At 41.0% G+C, this 21321-nt stretch overlaps 1 protein-coding gene across 1 annotated transcript in view; it reads right to left on the reverse strand.

Moving 5' to 3' along the window:
- Positions 1 to 21321, reverse strand: part of LOC126187640 (ionotropic receptor 93a) — a 285197-nt gene that overhangs the window by 169115 nt on the left and 94761 nt on the right. The window contains exons 5-6 of the mRNA XM_049928878.1: positions 13942 to 14050; positions 1034 to 1183 (exon numbers count right to left, since the gene is read on the reverse strand). Coding sequence (XP_049784835.1) covers positions 1034 to 1183; positions 13942 to 14050 — 259 coding nt within the window. The remainder of the gene's footprint in view (positions 1 to 1033; positions 1184 to 13941; positions 14051 to 21321) is intronic.

Below are 21321 nucleotides of genomic sequence, written 5' to 3' on the forward strand. Positions count from 1 at the left end.
ATGCCCGTGAAAATTGAAACTTCACGGAGGAATAATCAGAACAAATTAATTTTAGAGGATGGGTGATATAACAAACAAATGTAGAAAGCAATAAATAACACTGAATGCTAAATGGTAGCTGGTGATGCTGCTATCTACTGAACCAACAGCCTCTGCATGTTTTTACCTAAACATAACAAATTCTAAATGTGATATTGAAGAATGTCAACCTATGAAGCTTCTTCCTGGCCTCAAAGTTCAAATGAATTCATTAACCGAAGAATGACACAAGAGAGCTGCTAATCTATAAAAACCCAAACATGTTCAACAACCAGCATACCAAGAAAATGAGCACTTTTGTGTTGTGATACAGTGCCAGAAAGGTAGGGAAGTAAGTGTACCACTTTCTTTCTTAAATTGAATGTTTCTCCATTGTGTAGCAGTTGGGACTGCCCACAGTATCCAATGATTTCAAAATGGATCCAGGAGTAGCATTTGGTAGCATGCTATTACATATAATGCATGGGCCCATGACCAAGACTGCCACCACTGGGTCTACCGTTTATAAGGAAGTGTGAAGAACAGCAGGATCCATGACAGTGGCAATACTAGCAAGAGAAACCTAATATCATGATGCAGTTATTGTAGGATCAGTGACAACAACCACAGCCAGCTACACATGTTCAAAATTGATAGTAGTTCCAGCTTTTGGTAAAGCTACACCATTTCCAGCTTTTGGTTATGCTAAATAAAACTGGGAAACATGTGCCCCAATTAAGCTTTCATTTCAAAGCAAGAGATATCATCAATCCTAATTTTTTATAAAATCAAATTGTTGCCTTAATGTATTGAGAGTCATCAATTAATTTGCAAACTTTGTCCGCTTGTAGACCCCAGCAATCTGTCACAAGAAGAAAATTGTGCTCTGTTATCTTGCCATTTAAGGACACATATGCATATTTTACCTGCCAGGCTGAAATTCTGCACTGTTGTAAAAAAAGATTAACATTCCTGTGGCATCTGGATTGCAATTAAAATTAAAAGTTTTGCTTACCAAACAATCTTTCTTCTTGATTGAAGTGTTACAGATAAAGGCAACATTGCTGCCATCCCTCAACAGGTCAATAAAACCATAGGGATTCATAACATCTGGCACAATGAGCAGCCACTGGTAATACGGTGTCATTAATCTTTGCTCTTTAGCCTGTTAAACAAATACAAAATATGTGTGAATATAGCCTTCCACAGTGTATACTGCTTATGAAAATCTTTAAAGTTTTCAGCTGGCTGGCAGTGTTAAATACCATGTGTTTTGATGAGTTTCATACTCATCATCTTATGGCAAAGTCAATAAAATGATGAGTATGGTACTCACCAAAACGTGACTGATTTTCAACATTTACATCCTGCTGGAGACCTCAGAGCTTTTCATTAATTGTGAGATCTATTCAGCATTATAACATTAAAAACCAAAAACAACAAATCAAAAGATCATGTGTGTGTGTGTGTGTGTGTGTGTGTGTGTGTGTGTGTGTGTGTGTGTGTGTGTGTCTGAGCGCATACACAAAACATATGAATATAAATTTGATTCCTTTTAGTTTTAATTACATAATAATAATTATTATTGTTATTTTATGACCAATTTCCAACATCTATGTCTCATTCTCAATGCTTATTCCTTATTGAAATTTATTTAAAAATATTCATTGTGCAATATTTTCCATATAGGTACAGAAATATTTGGTTTAATTGTGGGCTTGCAAGTCAAAGTCCATCATCATGCATCAGCATTCTGCCATCAATTCAACAAATAAAATATATTTGATGGTTGTTTGGTTATAAAGATTGCATTCATAATTTCAAAAGCACAAAAAATCAACAAGCAATAATTTTATACTGTTTTAGAGCACCATTACAATATTGTCTGCTGTTGTTGTAAGTGAAATTGCTTTCTTTTAAACTTTCAATGGTAATCTTCAAAGAGTTCCTATTATAACACTATGAATCAATGACCACTATATAAAAATGTTATGAACAAAAAGTGAAGTGAAATTGTAGCTGTCTGTTTGTTGATGGGGTATTGTTAGAAACATATTTTAAAAGCTATAAACTAAGTTTCAATGACTTTCTTTCACATTCTGTATAGATCTCATTGTTGTTGTTGTGGTCTTCAGTCCAGAGGCTGGTTTGATGCAGCTCTCCATGCTACTTTATTCTGACAAGCCTCTTCAACCTCCAAGTAACTACTGCAACCTACATCCTTCTGAATCTGCTTATTGTATTCATCTCTTGGTCTCCCTCTATGGTTTTTACCTTCCATGCTTCCCTCCAATAATAAATTGGTGAGCCCTTGATGTTGTGCCACAATTTCCTCTTCTCCCCAATACTATTCAGTACCTCCTCATTAGTTACATGATCTACCCATCTAATCTTCAGCATTCTTCTGTAGCACCACATCTCAAAAGCTTCTATTCTCTTCTTGTCTAAACTACACTCCTGGAAATGGAAAAAAGAACACATTGACACCGGTGTGTCAGACCCACCATACTTGCTCCGGACAGTGCGAGAGGGCTGTACAAGCAATGATCACACGCACGGCACAGCGGACACACCAGGAACCGCGGTGTTGGCCGTCGAATGGCGCTAGCTGCGCAGCATTTGTGCACCGCCGCCGTCAGTGTCAGCCAGTTTGCCGTGGCATACGGAGCTCCATCGCAGTCTTTAACACTGGTAGCATGCCGCGACAGCGTGGACGTGAACCGTATGTGCAGTTGACGGACTTTGAGCGAGGGCGTATAGTGGGCATGCGGGAGGCCGGGTGGACGTACCGCCGAATTGCTCAACACGTGGGGCGTGAGGTCTCCACAGTACATCGATCTTGTCGCCAGTGGTCGGCGGAAGGTGCACGTGCCCGTCGACCTGGGACCGGACCACAGCGACGCACGGATGCACGCCAAGACCGTAGGATCCTATGCAGTGCCGTAGGGGACCGCACTGCCACTTCCCAGCAAATTAGGGACACTGTTGCTCCTGGGGTATCGGCAAGGACCATTCGCAACCATCTCCATGAAGCTGGGCTACGGTCCCGCACACCGTTAGGCCGTCTTCCGCTCACGCCCCAACATCATGCAGCCCGCCTCCAGTGGTGTCGCGACAGGCGTGAATGGAGGGACGAATGGAGACGTGTTGTCTTCAGCAATGAGAGTCGCTTCTGCCTTGGTGCCAATGATGGTCGTAAGCGTGTTTGGCGCCGTGCAGGTGAGCGTCACAATCAGGACTGCATACGACCGAGGCACACAGGGCCAACACCCGGCATCATGGTGTGGGGAGCGATCTCCTACACTGGCCGTACACCACTGGTGATCGTCGAGGGGACACTGAATAGTGCACGGTACATCCAAACCGTCATCGAACCCATCGTTCTACCATTCCTAGACCGGCAAGGGAACTTGCTGTTCCAACAGGACAATGCATGTCTGCATGTATCCCGTGCCACCCAACGTGCTCTAGAAGGTGTAAGTCAACTACCCTGGCCAGCAAGATCTCCGGATCTGTCCCCCATTGAGCATGTTTGGGACTGGATGAAGCGTCGTCTCACGCGGTCTGCACGTCCAGCACGAATGCTGGTCCAACTGAGGCGCCAGGTGGAAATGGCATGGCAAGCCGTTCCACAGGACTACATCCAGCATCTCTACGATCGTCTCCATGGGAGAATAGTAGCCTGCATTGCTGCGAAAGGTGGATATACACTGTACTAGTGCCGATATTGTGCATGCTCTGTTGCCTGTGTCTATGTGCCTGTGGTTCTGTCAGTGTGATCATGTGATGTATCTGACCCCAGGAATGTGTCAATAAAGTTTCCCCTTCCTGGGACAATGAATTCACGGTGTTCTTATTTCAATTTCCAGGAGTGTATTTATAGTCCATACTTCACTTCCATACATGGTCATTATAAGGAGCTATTTTCAATGTTGCATCATAAACTGTGGCATAAATTATCAAAGAAAAGTTGCCACCAAAAAATATTTGTGTAGGCTCTCACAATCACCAATTGTGTTCTGTGGATCTCACCAAAAAAGGAAAATCTGCACAGATTTGGAACGAGTTGAGGAATATGCAACAAACTAGAATCAGCTGTTACATACTGAATCTGTATGCTGTTTTAACAATCACACTGCTATACACTGTTCACGATCATCTGTACTAATACATAACTATGAGGTTATATCTAGGTGTATGCATTTTAATGAATAGAAGGTGATCAATCCTTAATGCAGCAACCTGGTGGGCATCTTTTTATTATGCCAGCTACCATCCAGCAGCAGTGCTAGCAGGGAGCATATTTCACCTCTGCTGTGAGGCCTTTGTTTGTGTAGAATTGTTGTGAAGGTAGCTCATGTTGGTAGGCAATTTGAATACAGTGTATTGAGTGAAAGTGTTTCAAGTGAAATGGATAAATATATGTATTCCAATTGCCAAAGAATATTCTTGTATGATTCATATCATCATATGTGTGTACATGATCAGTGTATGCTGTAAGGAGATTATTTCAAGAGGAATTTATTGATGTTCATGTTCCTAATCAGAGTATGATTCATCAATTGATAAATAATTTTCGTGAAATGGGAAGTGTTTTTGAAAGGAAACACAGACAGCCATATACAGTACTCACAGAAGAAACTCTCAATAACCATGGACAAACTCTGGAAAGGTCTCCTGGAAAATCAGTTCGATGTCTTTCTCAGCAAATGAGAATTTCCTATAGCTCTCTTCAAATGGCTACAAAGTTACTGAAGTTACAGCCCTATAAAACACCTGCAGTGCAAGGACTTAAACTGGGTGATGCTGCAAAAGGGTTGCTGTTTTGTGAATGTATTTTGAATAGTGTGAATAACAGAAAAATTCACACTCACCTAACTATGTTTTTGGACAAATCATGGTGCCCCTAAGTGGATATGGTAATTCACAAAATAACCATTACTGGAACTATGAAAAGCCTAATATAATACACGAGGCACCTCTGCATGATCAAACAATAGGAGCGTGGTGTGCTGCTAGCAGTGACAGAATATTAGGCAATATTTTAACTATTAACAGCAAGAGTAATGTGAAAAACTTTTGCAGCCTTTTCCTTCTTTCTTTTTTTGGCCAATTAACTGAGAGAGAATGTGCTTTCATGACCTTTCAGCAGAACTCTGTGATTGAACACACAACCAACTTCTCATTACAGGAAATTCCTAATGTGGTTCAAGCTAAGAGCTATCATTGACAACATATGGCTTCCTGCAATTTAATCCCCTACAATTTTTATCTCTGAGCATTAAAAGAGAAAGTGTACAAATCAATTTCACACACTTTAGATGAACTTAAAACTAACATTTGCCAAGAAATCAATGATGTTTCTCAGAGGAAACAGCACTCTGTAATGAAAAACATGCTAAGCAGGTGTCAGGAATGCCGAACAATGAAGGTAGGTAGTTCGAGCATCGCCTGGCTTAATAAACATGAGTAACTTACTTATATTTTTAAGTGTTTATGTTAAGTATATTAAAAATAACTTATGCAACAGACTGTACTATAGTTATTGTGGAATTCTTGTTACCTGCACTGCAGGCACAACAGCTGGTCCCACTACCTGGTCACACACCACGAAAGTGGTTGTGTTAATGATCGATGCAGTAGTAGCAGTAGTCGTAATATTTGTACTCATCCATAGATCACATTTATAAGGATACTGGGCATATTTTAGTAGTAGAATTCAAGAATAACAAAAATATTGTAATTCATATATACTTATAGGTCTAGTTTCACAAGGATGGGATGGATAGCTGGCTGTGGCCTCACATTAGGAACCAGCCCAGCATTTGCCTGAACTGATTTAGGGAAACTATGGAACATCAGAACGGCTGGATGGAGACTGAAGCCTTCAAATAAAAGGCCTGTCTGTTTAAAACAGTCCTACCTCATTCTGTTTATCCCTAGTGTATAACACTGTTTACAAAGAAGTTACTTAACAGTTTAAAAGACCAGTACTACACTGTTGATTCATTTCTCACTCAGTCACTACGTACACATTATACACACATTGTTTCATAATGTAACTCTACACACATTATAAGCTGACATCAGAACCATAGCGTTGATGTCCGAATACCATTTTGTGTTCTGCAACTCAAAAACTCAGTGAGCATCCCTCTAATATGAGCAAGATTTTGAGATCAGAAAGAGGAAAGGGTGTTAATATTATACACTGTATAGCTTTGAGCATAATGTTTTCTAGAATAAAAAATAAATAAATACACTCCTGGAAATTGAAATAAGAACACCGTGAATTCATTGTCCCAGGAAGGGGAAACTTTATTGACACATTCCTGGGGTCAGATACATCACATGATCACACTGACAGAACCACAGGCACATAGACACAGGCAACAGAGCATGCACAATGTCGGCACTAGTACAGTGTATATCCACCTTTCGCAGCAATGCAGGCTACTATTCTCCCATGGAGACGATCGTAGAGATGCTGGATGTAGTCCTGTGGAACGGCTTGCCATGCCATTTCCACCTGGTGCCTCAGTTGGACCAGCGTTCGTGCTGGACGTGCAGACCGCGTGAGACGACGCTTCATCCAGTCCCAAACATGCTCAATGGGGGACAGATCCGGAGATCTTGCTGGCCAGGGTAGTTGACTTACACCTTCTAGAGCACGTTGGGTGGCACGGGATACATGCGGACGTGCATTGTCCTGTTGGAACAGCAAGTTCCCTTGCCGGTCTAGGAATGGTAGAACGATGGGTTCGATGACGGTTTGGATGTACCGTGCACTATTCAGTGTCCCCTCGACGATCACCAGTGGTGTACGGCCAGTGTAGGAGATCGCTCCCCACACCATGATGCCGGGTGTTGGCCCTGTGTGCCTCGATCGTATGCAGTCCTGATTGTGGCGCTCACCTGCACGGTGCCAAACATGCATACGACCATCATTGGCACCAAGGCAGAAGCGACTCTCATCGCTGAAGACGACACATGTCCATTTGTCCCTCCATTCACGCCTGTCGCGACACCACTGGAGGCGGGCTGCACGATGTTGGGGCGTGAGTGGAAGATGGCCTAACAGTGTGCGGGACTGTAGCCCAGCTTCATGGAGACGGTTGCAAATGGTCCTCGCCGATACCCCAGGAGCAACAGTGTCCCTAATTTGCTGGGAAGTGGCGGTTCGGTCCCCTACGGCACTGCGTAGGATCCTATGGTCTTGGTGTGCATCCGTGCGTCGCTGCGGTCCGGTCCCAGGTCGACAGGCACGTGCACCTTCCGCCGACCACTGGCGACAAGATCGATGTACTGTGGAGACCTCACGCCCCACGTGTTGAGCAATTCGGCGGTACGTCCACCCGGCCTCCCGCATGCCCACTATACGCCCTCGCTCAAAGTCCGTCAACTGCACATACGGTTCACGTCCACGCTGTCGTGGCATGCTACCAGTGTTAAAGACTGCGATGGAGCTCCGTATGCCACGGCAAACTGGCTGACACTGATGGCGGCGGTGCACAAATGCTGTGCAGCTAGCGCCATTCGATGGCCAACACCGCGGTTCCTGGTGTGTCCGCTGTGCCGTGCATGTGATCATTGCTTGTACAGCCCTCTCGCACTGTCCGGAGCAAGTATGGTGGGTCTGACACACCGGTGTCAATGTGTTCTTTTTTCCATTTCCAGGAGTGTAAATAAAGTAAAGAAAAGGAAGTGAGGAACATAGTGTGAAAGTGCTAGGTGAAGTACTGCATGTTTTATTATCATTTTTATTTATTTACATCTATCCTTCACAGTACAGAATTTATTGCTTAACAGGTACTTTTTATCTATCATTTTAAGTAATTTTGTGTCAGTCTGACCATGGCCACAGACATGTGCCTTTGGGTGTCTGTGTGCTTCTGTACGTGAGTGTGTGTATGACTACAAGAGAAAGAACAAGAGCTTGAAAGGTAGTCTAAATACTGCATTTTGATGCATGTTTCTATTTGCCACACATCAGTCAGCTATAGAGGAGTAGTTGCCTTTCCTCCATTTTACATATTATTCTATTCAGGAATTTTTAATATTTGATAAAGCGTTAACTTCACTTGACAATGGATTTTATATTCGAGGTCATCGTATAGTTAGGTAAATAAAATAGTGAAATTAGGAAGAAGTTCTTCACTGTGAAAAAGAACTCTTGCTACTTAAGCTACAGCAAATATCTGATGTTTAAAACATCTACTGTTGATAGCTAAATATTTCTACATAATCACACTGATTCTTATTACGTGCTGATAGTTATCCATGTGCAGTGTGAAAGGAAGCCTGTTTTACTTGTCATACTAAGACTCATGTTAAGACTCTTGCTTTCTTTAAATCTCAATGGTCAAATACTTCATAGGTGTGGCTAATAACAAATGCTTTTACTCTTGGTTTTAATCTGTACAGAGACCCTTTTTTGTTTTTGATCTCATAGGAGGTTATGAAATACCTTTACACCAATTACAAAAATCCCACACTGGATTCTAGACTAAGAGGTGAAATACATATGAAAACTTTAATGTGTTCGTACAGTGGTTATGTATATCACACTCCACATGAAACAAGTGTTTATTATTAGCAACACTATCATTCAGGATTTAATATATTGAACAGTGGATTTAATAATTATAAGGTCTTTGAAGAGATCTCCACAAGAGGTGCAATTATGTACCAGTATACATACCTACCTGCACATGTAACTGTAGGCTGTTATTAAGCTTGGTTCCAAGCAGTGTGTGATTTGCAGGGGGGATGGGGGGGTTTTCCCCCCCTCTGCATCAGACCATCCCCTCCTCTGGTTTTAGTTTATGCATCCCAACCTGGGATGTTTATTTCTCACGCACTGGAGTAAAACTGTACATATAATTTAAATTTGTGGAGCCGAACACTGAAAGTTTACTATTAATACTATTAATATGTTTGCTCATTAATTTTGAAAAAGTGTTATGTAGTAGTTAAGCATTTCAAAACATTTAGAACTAAATGATAAGACGACCCACGCCACATTTCCATAGCATGGCACAATGTTGCAAGACGTCGCCCCAGCGTAAACGAGGCTTTAGACCGGGGTCTGTATTGTATAGTGGATGTGATGTGTTGCGTACGAAACTAAAACCTGCAATCAGATCCAAATGTCGTGGAAAACTGTGAAGAGGTGTCATCCTGCAGTAAGATAATGCTCACCCACATTCTGCCAAACAGACAGCCGACGGAATAAAGGAGTTGAGATTTGAGGTGTTGAACATCCACCATACAGTCCAAACCTGGCTCCAAGTGATTTTCACATGTTTGGACCCTTAACAGAAGCACTACAGGGAAGAAGGTTTCAAAGTGATGAAGAAGTCATCGCTGTGGTACAAAATTGGTTACAGATGCAACCAATAAACGTATTTTCTGATGAGAAAAAAAAAAAAAAAAAAAAAAAAAAAAAAAAAAAAGGTCGGGAAAACTGCATTGAAGTCCAGGGAGGTTACGTAGAAAAATAATGCATGTTTCAGTTTCCTATCATCAGAATAAGTACAGCTTTTCACAAATGAGCCTTTACTTTTTGAATTCCCCTCGTATACCTGTATGAAGATGATTTTGTAAATAAGCTTTACCTATAATGTATTTTTAAAGATATAATAAGGAATGGCTTTTCTGATAGTGCATACGTGTGAATAGTGAGTTTCGGCATTAACATCTCTTTATAAATAACTGTTTAACCATGGGTAGCGCCACGGTCCAAGCTAGTAACATATATAATTATACTAACCCCCTAAGACATCCCCCCTACTGATAAAAGCACAAATCGCACACTGGTTCCAAGTAATATTAAAGTAGTAGAGTGTTTCATTTATTCTTGACAATGTGCTTCTACAGCTGATTAACATAAACTTAAGAAAGTCATCACAGGTTTTATTTAAGGTGCATGTATTAAGCCCTGCCACATCCAAGTGCTCAGTGTGACTGATTGCCGTGCAGGTGACCCAGGTCCAATTCCCTGTACTGCTAAGGATTTTTTAATCATGAGGAACTTGAATGCAGCATTCTCATGATGCCAATTGAGGAGCTTCTTGAATAAAAATTAGTGGCTCCAAGGTCAAAAAAGCGAATAATGGCTGGGAGAACTGTGTGCTGATTCCATAATGCATCTGCATGACACCGCATGGCAGAGGATGATATGAAGGCTGGTCAACAAGTCACATGGTCTTCTGCGCCTGATTGCAGAGTTATTAAGCCAAGGTGGATTTCATTCTATATTAGCACTCTCAGGTGACAAGGTGGCCAAAGTGTAATGGTCCAATGATTTAAAATGTTTAATCGTAAAGTTAAACTTTCAAAGGTACATGTGGGAATCCCCTCCCATGAACCATGGAACTTGCTGTTGGTGGGGAGGCTTGCGTGCCTCAGCGATACAGATAGCCATACCGTAGGTGCAACCACAACGGAGGGCTATCTGCTGAGAGGCCAGACAAACGTGTAGTTCCTGAAGAGGGGCAGCAGCCTTTTCAGCAGTTGCAGGGGCTACAGTGTGGATGATTGACTGATCTGGCCCTGTAACACTTGCTGTTGTGGTATTGCAAACAGCTGAAAGCAAGGAGAAACTACAGCCATAATTTTTCCCGATGGCATGCAGCTTTACTGTATGATTAAATGATGATGGTGTCCTTTTGGGTAAAATATTCTGGAGGTAAAATAGTCCCCCATTCGGATCTCTGGGCGGGGACTACTCAGGAGGACATCATTATCAGGAGAAAGAAAACTGGTGTTCTACGGATTGGAGTGTGGAATGTCAGATCCCTTAATCGGGCAGGTAGGTTAGAAAATTTAAAAAGGGAAATGGATAGGTTAAAGTTACATATAGTGGGAATTAGTGAAGTTCAGTGGCAGGAGGAACAAGACTTTTGGTCAGGTGAATACAGGGTTATAAATACAAAATCAAATAGGGGTAATGCAGGAGTAGGTTTAATAATGAAAAAAAAAAATAGGAGTGCGGGTAAGCTACTACAAACAGCATAGTGAACGCATTATTGTGGCCAAGATAGATACGAAGCCCACACCTAATACAGTAGTACAAGTTTACATGCCAACTAGCTCTGCAGATGATGAAGAAATAGATGAAATGTATGATGAGATAAAAGAAATTATTCAGGTAGTGAAGGGAGACGAAAATTTAATAGTCATGGGTGACTGGAATTCAGCAGTAGGAAAAGGAAGAGAAGGAAACATAGTAGGTGAATATGGATTGGGGCTAAGACATGAAAGAGGAAGCCGCCTGGTAGAATTTTGCACAGAGCATAACTTAATCGTAGCTAACACTTGGTTCAAGAATCATGAAAGAAGGTTGTGTACATGGAAGAACCCTGGAGATACTAGAAGGTTTCAGATAGATTATATAATGGTAAGACAGAGATTTAGGAACTAGGTTTTAAATTGTAAGACATTTCCAGGGACAGATGTGGACTCTGACCACAATCTATTGGCTGTGAACTGTAGATTAAAACTGAAGAAACTACAAAAAGGTGCTAATTTAAGGAGATGGGACCTGGATAAACTGACTAAACCAGAGGTTGTAGAGAGTTTCAGGGAGAGTTTAAGGGAACAATTGACAGGAATGGGGGAAAGAAATACAGTAGAAGAAGATAGGGTAGCTCTGAGGGATGAAGTAGTGAAGGCAGCAGAGGATCAAGTAGGTAATAAGATGAGGGCTAGTAGAAATCCTTGGGTAACAGAAGAGATACTGAATTTAATTGATGGAAGAAGAAAATACAAAAATGCAGTAAATGAAGCAGGCAAAAAGGAATACAAACGTCTCAAAAATGAGATCGACAGGAAGTGCAAAATGGCTAAGTAGGGATGGCTAGAGGACAAGTGTAAGGATGTAGAGGCTTATCTCACGTGGGGTAAGATACATATGCCTACAGGAAAATTAAAGAGACCTTTGGAGAAAAGAGAACCACTTGCATGAATATCAAGAGTTCAGATGGAGACCCAGTTCTAAGCAAAGAAGGGAAAGCAGAAAGGTGGAAGCAGTATATAGAGGGTCTATACAGGGGCGATGCTCTTGAAGACAATATTATGGAAATGGAAGAGGATGTAGATGAAGATGAAATGGGAGATATGATACTGCGTGAAGAGTTTGATAGAGCCCTGAAAGACCTAAGTCCAAACAAGGCCCCGGGAGTAGACAACATTCCATTAGAACTACTGACAGCCTAGGGAGAGCCAGTCCTGACAAAAATCTACCATCTGGTGAGCAAGATGTATGAGACAGGCGAAATTCCCTCAGACTTCAAGAAGAATATAATTATTTCAATCCCAAAGAAAGCAGTGTTGAGAGATGTGAAAATTCTTGAACTATCAGTTTAATAATAAGTCACTGCTGCAAAATACTAACGTGAATTCTTTACAGACATACGGAAAAACTGGTAGAAGCTGACCTCGGGGAAGATGAGTTTGGATTCCGTAGAAATGTTGGAACACGTGAGGCAATACTGACCCTACAACTTATCTTAGAAAATAGATTAAGGACAGGCAAACATACATTTCTAGCACTTGTAGACTTAGAGAAAGCTTTTGACAATGTTGACTGGAATACTCTCTTTCAAATTCTGAAGGTGGCAGGGGTAAAAAACAGGGAGCGAAAGGCTATTTACAATTTGTACAGAAAGCAGATGAGAGTTATAAGAGTCGAGGGACATGAAAGGGAACCAGTGGTTGGGAAGGGAGTGAGACAGGGTTGTAGCCTCTCCCCCATGCTATTCAATCTGTATATTGAGCAAGCAGTAAAGGAAACAAAAGAAAAGTTCCCAGTAAGTATTAAAATCCATGGAGAAGAAATAATAACTTTGAGGTTCGCCGATGACATTGTAATTCTGTCAGAGACAGCAAAGGACTTGGAAGAGCAGTTGATCAGAATGGACAGTGTCTTGAAAGGAGGATATAAGAAGAACATAAACAAAAGCAAAACGAGGATAATGGAATGTAGTCGAATTAAGTCGGGTGATGCTGAGGGAATTAGATTAGGAAATGAGACATTTAAAGTAGTAAAAGAGTTTTGCTATTTGGGAAGCAAAATAACTGATGATGGTCGAAATAGAGATTGTATAGACTGGCAATGGCAAAGAAAGCATTTCTGAATAAGAGAAATTTGTTAACATCGAGTATTGATTTGTCAGGAAGCCGTTTCTGAAAGTATTTGTATGGAGTGTAGCCATGTATGGATGTGAAACATGGACAATAAATAGCTTAGACAAGAAGAGAATAGAAGCTTTCAAAATGTGGTGCTACAGAAGAATGCTGAAGATTAGATGGGTAGATCACATAACTCATGAGGAGATATTGAATAGAATTGGGGAGAATAGGAGTTTGTGGCACAACTTGACTAGAAGAAGGGATCAGTTGGTAGGACATGTTCTGAGGCATCAAGGGATCACCAATTTAGTACTGGAGGGCAGCGTGGAGGGTAAAAATCGTAGAGGGAGACCAAGGGATGAATACACTAAGCAGATTCAGAAGGATGTAGGCTGCAGTAGGTACTGGGAGATGAAGAAGCTTGCACAGGATAGAATAGCATGGAGAGCTGCATCAAACCAGTCTCAGGACTGAAGACCACAACAACAACAACATGTGAGAATATGACACATACAATGTTTCACTTTGTTAACTGCACTTATACCAAGCATGACTAGTAAAAAGTTTAACCAAGGTGAAGTTTATATTACGAATATACACAAGTGCTAATAGATAACTACACCTGAGAAAGCACCCTGTTGCTGACTAGCTCTATCATGTGATTTTCACTAGAGGTATTGTACTTGTGGAAGCACTAACAGTGTATAATAGTTAGGTAATATAGCATAGAAAATTAGTTTCTAACAGCTGCTTCTCTGAATTTATAACACAATCTATTACTATACATACCTGATGAAGTAAGACTGATGCAAGATTTTCAGGAACAACCGCCAATATATGGCTGCTGAGTTTATCATGGGCAATCTTACGAAACAGCTGCAGTACTTTTTCATTAATTCTGCAAAAAATAGTTTAGTGATTTTGGAAACATGCTGGAGAAATCCACTACATGACTTTATCCCAATCTGCCAATATGTTATGTATGCTAGAAAAAGGGATATAATTAATAGTCCAGATGGTGTGAAACTGATGACACATATTACAAACATTATTAGAAGTGATCAAAATTTTGTCAATAAAAGCACTAATTCGAGTGATGATGGTACTCTGAAACATACAGTATACAGTATGAGCTAATACATGATTTTCAATTAGAGAGATATTAGATGAGATAACAAAAACATATTACTTCAGTCTGAGTCTATTGTTTATTCCAGCCGATCCCAACATGTCACTGATAAGCTGTGTGCCGAGTGGCCATACTTTATACATACTGAAATAGTGACATATCAGGTACATCTACTTTTATACTGTGCCTGTCACTGTATAGTGAATTTGTATCAATGTTAATCATTCGCTAAGCAGTTCCATTCTCAACTGTTGCAAGCCTTCAATCATACCTTAACCATTCTATTCAATTTCCATGCTGCCTGGATAAGACATGTACTGGAGGCAGTAGAATTGTTGCCCAATCTGCTTTGGGTACAGGTTCTTTAAATTTAGCAAACATGATTTTGTGAGAATTTCATTGCCTTTTCATATGGACTGTATCGATCTGTTACAACTGTGTGGGACATCCACATTCATGGCACCACTGACCAGTGAGTCTCTGTGCCATTGTGGAATATCTGCAAGGGACACAGTAAACATAGTTTGGTGCAGGACATAATGTAATGTGGATCTAATGTAATGTGCTATGTCATAATAAACTGTTATTACACAACATCATCTCATCTACAGTCTTGGTACTTCTTCCTATACTGCTTGGGAAAATCTACCAAATTGTTGACCAACAATTACTGTGGCAACCATGCTAGCAGAATTTCTCATTCCATTTTGATTTACTAACAATGCAAGCATTTCACACCACACTTATTGTAACAACTGCTCCATGCAACTGCTTGTGTTGAGTGATGTGTTTCAACAGTGTTACCTGTGCGTTCACTGACAATCTGTGCTAAAATATGAAATGTGTCCTATTACATATGCTCCTTTGCGCAATGCTGTACCTCCAGACATGCCACAACAATGGTCACCACTGACCGACCTACTATTGGACTTGATGCAGCTTTCAAATCCACATACTTAGATTTTGGATCCTAGTGCTCTGCTTGCACACATTATAAATAATTCTGTGAAAACTGCAACATCCAAACAAACTGTGCAATGACCACTATTCAACAGTGGGACCACCATGCATGACCCAATGTACAATCTCCAAAATGTTTGGACACCATTAAAAGATCTACAACTGTGCAATGAAGACTTCTTGGACACCACGTTTTGGATATTGTGGACTGTCAAACTGCCACTCCATCTGCAGCTTGTGATGATTACACATCGAACAGAACTGCTTGACAAAAAGCCTAGCCTCACAGATAGGCAATGTAACACAGGCAATTTAATTACAAGCACACCACCCTACAAGTAGATCTCCTCCTCCTGTCGTGTGGTTTGAGGTTTTCGGGTGCTAAACAGCATGGTCATCAGTGCCCACTCCTCCTCCTGCCCCACACACCACACTGACCCAGTGCAGATTACAGCTGATGGAGATAGCACCTCCAGCTCCAGCACTGACCTGCAGGCTGTTCATGATACTACTCTGGCAGTTGACAATACTGCATCAGCTGACACTGTTGCCTCAAGGACACAGCTCTGCTGGTACCATGCCCAAATTAACAACGCCACACTTAATTGTTGGTCTCCTTGCAAACTTCAAATGCAAGCTGTGCTAAACACATCACTCTAAGCTGTCCATTTTTTTAATTTAAGTAATAATATTTTGATTGCCAGAGCCTAATAAGTAAATCTGTGCCCCAAATGTTCACTGAAAGCAAGGGTAGTGCTGAGTATGTCCAAAGGAAGCTTGATGGGACTGCTAACGTTTGCCACAACTATTAGTGATTTACCAAGTTTTATGAGCAACATTCTTAGATTGTTCACTGAGATACTATTCTCTACAGGGAAAACCATGAGGAAACCTGATATTAGTTAAACAAAATTTTTTTGAGCTACAGCCTCTTAGCAGACCAGAGTCAGCAGCAGCAGCAGCAGCAGCTTATCATTTGTATTCAGATTTTATAAACTGATGAGCCAAAACATTATGATCACCTGCGTAATAGCTTGTTTGCCCCTGTTTGGAATGAAGTACATCACTAATTCTGCACATCAGAGATTTGATGGATTGTTGTTATGTTTGTGGAGATATGTGGAATTAGATGTCTATGCACAGGTCATGTAATTCATGTAAATGACAGGCTGCTGATCTGTGTATGTGGTAATGGTGCCCAATAGAGACCCAGATGGGTTTCCTAGGATTTACATCAGGCAAATCTGGTCACAGAGACATCAACCTGAGTTCACTATAATCTCCTCAAACTACTGTAGCATAGTTCTGGCTCTATGGACAGTTATACTGCTGAAAGATGACATTGCCATCAAGGAAGACATCAAGTGTGAAGGGATTCAGGTGGTTCACAGTTGTCATTTTGTCTTTGATTACTACCACATGTCCCACACAAGTGCAGGAGGATGTCTCCCAAAGCATAATACTGCTCCCACCAGTCTGCATCCATGACACACTGCACATTTTGAGCTGCCATTCCCCGTGGTGATGGTGTTTGTGGAGATAACCATTGACCTAGTGCAACAAAAATGTGCTTCACCTGAGAAGCTGACATATTTCCATTGATCAATGGTCAAATCCCAATAGTCCTATGCCCACTGCAATCATAATTGATGGTGTCATTGGGTCAACATGTGAACACATAAGGGTGGTCTGCTGCAGAGCTCCATGTTCAGTAACATACATTGAACAGTGTGCTCTGAAATACTTATGCATGCACCAGCATTGTGCTCTTTCTTTAAAAAATAAAAAAAAATAAAAAAATAAAAAAAAGGTTCAAATGTGTGTGAAATCTTACAGGACTTAACTGCTAAGGTCATCAGTCCCTAAGCTTACACACTACTTAACCTAAATTATCTCAAGGACAAACACACACACCCATGCCCGAGGGAGGACTCGAACCTCCACCGGGACCAACCTGTGCTCTTTCAGCAGGGATGACAGAAATCACCATCTATCCTTCTCTACAGAGCAGACAAGCCTCAAAACCCCAGTTTCTCTGAAGAGTCATGGACATCCAACCATTTAGCACATAGTGGTAGTTTTACTGTTCTTCTACCTCTTCCCATAGATGCTCATGACAGTAGCACATGAACATTCAACCAGCTTTGCCATTTTTGAGATATTTGTTCACAGGCCCTGTCTAATAATCTGCCCTTTGTCAAAGGTGCTTATCTCAATGGATTTCCCCATTTGCAGCTCATATCTTCACTAAAGTGACCACCATCCATGTCTGCTCTGCATACACACATTTATTACCATGTCACATGCCACAGATGCCACCAGGTGGCATTTGATATCACAGTGGGCAGTGGTCATTATGTTTTGGCTCATCAGTGTATATTATTTAGTTTGGTGGTTTTCTGACTTACTTCTGAGTAGAATGAACAGTAGCTCATTGTTTAACTGTTTATAGTACTGCTATTTACTTCTTTTTTTTCAGGTTTGCGTATTCTTCAATCATTGGTGTTGAGTGACTTCAGTTTCCTAGTTTAGGGTCACATTACCTGTTCAGACAGTAATTGATTAAAGATGGCTAGAAACGGCACCTGTTGTGTACTATTGCAAGGGGAATTGGTCACTGTCTGTAAACAGCTGCAGGCTGTGTTGGCCACAATTGACAGATTTCAGACTGCTGTCCTTGGCTGCACTGGCATTGGGGCATGTGAGACAAATTCATTGACAACTGTGCAGCTTACAGCATTGCCTTGGATCCCTGATGCCACTGCATCTTCTGATTCATGTGTCTCACCCAATTGACGCTTACTTGACAGTGACTGGTGAACATTGGAGGGATCACGAACCTCTGGGTGAAAAATGAAAGTGAGTACTGGCCACAAGGCTATTCCTTTACTTTAAAAATTGGGATTGAGGTATTTTCTACTACTGAAAGCATGTATGAGCTATCATGGTACACCTTGCCTATTGGGACTATGTTCGGTCTTTCTGAGAGGTCTGGACCAGTGCAGAAGGCGGGATTGCTTGTCACTGGGATCTCCAATGATAGACAGGTGATGGAACCCCTTAGGAAAGTAGTGGAAAAGCCAAGAAACAAGGCCAGTATCCACTCAACATGTCTGAGATAAATAAGGAGGCTCTGCTGGCAGCAATTTGAAGTGCTGGGTTCACCGGGCTGCAAATTGTGGTTCATATATGCATTAATGATGTGTTCAAAAGCCACCTTTTGTTTCTATAGGTGGCTGGCTGATTTGGTGAAGACAGCTAGGCTTGCCCAGAGCTATTGTTGTGCAGCATCTTTCCCAGAACCAATCGTGGTCCTTTTGTTTGGAGCAGAGTGGAAGTTCTAAGCCAGGGGCTCAGAAGATTCTGCAATTCTATCAGATGCAAATTTCTCGACTGCTATTGGGTGAATGATTGTAGGATTCCCCTTAATATTTCAGGAGTGCACTACATGCAGGAGTTGGCTACTAGGGTAGTAGAGTGCATGTGGTGGAGACATGTCAGTTTTTTAAGGTAGAGAAATCTCCCACAGGCCCAATTAGATGCCTTCTGAGTCCAGACAGAGTATCATTTGTCATAGCAGATCAGAGAAAGAAAATGTTAATATAGTACTAGTCAGCTGCAGGAGCATCTATGGAAAGATCCTGAAACCAATCTCACTTTTAAATGGTAACAATTCCCACATAGTACTTAGCACAGACAGCTGATTGAAACCAGATGTCAACAGCATTGAAGCTCTAAATTCCAATTGGAATGTATATCACAAGGCCGTCTGCAGGTGGTGGAGGCACATTCATGATATGATACTATATATGATATGATAGTATCTAGTGAGATTAATATAGATTCCAAATGCAAAATAATTTGGGTGAAGACAAGTGTTAAAAGTGATTCAAACAAGGTCATCAGATGCTTTCATAGACCCCTTCCTCACCAGCAGGAGTGGCGGAACACTTGAGGGGAAACTTGGAGAATATTTCACTTAAATTTCCTGGTCATGATATGGTTTTAAGTGGAGATTGTAACTTGCCATCCATAGACCAGGAGACTCATATGATTAAGATGGGTGGTAGGGACAAAGAATCGTGTGAAATTTTCCTAGGTGCTTTATCTAAAATTTACCTGGAGCAGTTAATAAGAGAACCAACTTTTGAGGATAACATTTTAGACCTGCTGGTGATAAACAGATCTGAACTTTTCAGCTTGGCATAGAACAGGGAATAAGTGATCATAAGATCATTACAGTATCACTGAATATGGCTGTAAACACTCATACAAAAAAAGGCAGGATGGTCTTTGATTTTCTGCTTAGCAAGAGCAGCAAGAAACAGATTTCAGATTACCTGAGCTGTCAGCATGAAAATTTCATCTCCAGCACTAACAATGTTGAGTATTAATGGGCAAAGCTCAAGAGCATTGTACAATATGCTTTAGATAAGCATGTGCCAAGCAAACTTGTGAGGGGTAGGAGAGGCCCAGTGTGGTTTCATAGCCATGTTAGAAAAATGCTATGAAGGCAAAGAGAACTTCACTGTAGATTTAAACGTAGCCAAAGCCTTATATCAATGACCAGAACTATAACAGCAGAAGTTAAAGATAAACAAACCAGTTAGGATCAATAGAGTGAAGAAACAAACTTTCTCACACAAAAGACTGAGAAATGTGGGACCTTTGGAGGAAAGAGAGCAGACTGCTCTGGTAATGTACTGTCTTTGTATCTGTATTATGTTGTGTGAACCATCATTAAATAAAGTACCCATTGTTATCATTCATCAAAATGTGTGTATGACTGTCATTACTTTGGCTCCACTAAGACCTCAGTAACTACAGCAGTGACCCTGAGTCAGAGATACTTCACAACAATGAATGCACAGCACCAAACATTGGGTCCAATAGATAACTTTCACCACCAGCAAACAGTGGAAGTTACCACTCAGGACACAGACACAAATGGAGTATAGCACACCATTCTCATTCCATCAGTACAGGGTGACAATAACTGAAGGAGACAGAATTATGTGCCTACAAACTACACAAACTATTGAGGTTTTAGTGGACCAAGCCAACAGCAGCTCTCAAGCAGTGTGAGAGCAAACTTGTCAAATTGTGCCACAAATTATCAAACCTCCTACAAGATGTCATATGTAACACTTTCTACATCAATCTGTTTCCTTACAAGACTCAAACCAACTGGATTTCACCACAATGGAACATAACCTAATTTTTCTACTAATATCATAGCAAACCATTTGACTATTTTAAGTCACATGATGTGCATTCTGATTTTACTACTGTGCTGGTAATACATGTACAGCCAAGGGAAATGTGCACCACATGCATGACTGTGCTGCTAGTCTGCCTGGAACTTTCACTGTCCAAAACTGGTAAAATAATACTCTTTCAATAAGTGTTCAATGAATAGCTGTTGAGATTAGGAAACATTCCTAAATTACCAGCATTTCAGCCCAATCAACCTCAGACTTCATTTCAAATTGCTGAATTAATTCTACAAAGTGGAATAACATATGATATTCAAAAGTTTGTAGCAGCACTGAACTATTTGGCAGAATATTCTCACCCCTCCACCTAGAGCAATCAAGTTTGACATGATGACAAACAAGGGTTTATTGTTAAATTTCCTTCACTTCACGTCTATGGTCACAAATTTTTTGTCATCAGACTACTGATTTTGGTCTAAAATGCCAACTTCAGATCTGTTTTATAAAAACCTGTCCTATACTGTTATTGTTACATTCCATCCTGTATTTTCCATTGTTTGATTGTCCCTTACTGCTAAGTTTTTCAAAGACACCTGAACATCAAATACAACTGGTCTTGTACAAAGAAGTAATCAAGAGACTGAACACCTTCTCACATATATGATGGCACCTTCTGCGGGCTGTATCATCTGACATCTTTTTCAGTGGCACCTTATGGAGAGAGTGGATACTAAAACTTCTGCTTTTGCTACAAGCTGTGCTTATTTCAAGGGAGCTTGAATACACAGAAGTCAAAGTGAACTTGGCCAACTGAATCCATGCAGTATCTCACCTACACACCGAGCGAGGTGGTGAAGTGGTTAG

The sequence above is a fragment of the Schistocerca cancellata genome, chromosome 1, assembly GCF_023864275.1.
Source record: "Schistocerca cancellata isolate TAMUIC-IGC-003103 chromosome 1, iqSchCanc2.1, whole genome shotgun sequence".
NCBI lineage: Eukaryota > Metazoa > Arthropoda > Insecta > Orthoptera > Acrididae > Schistocerca > Schistocerca cancellata.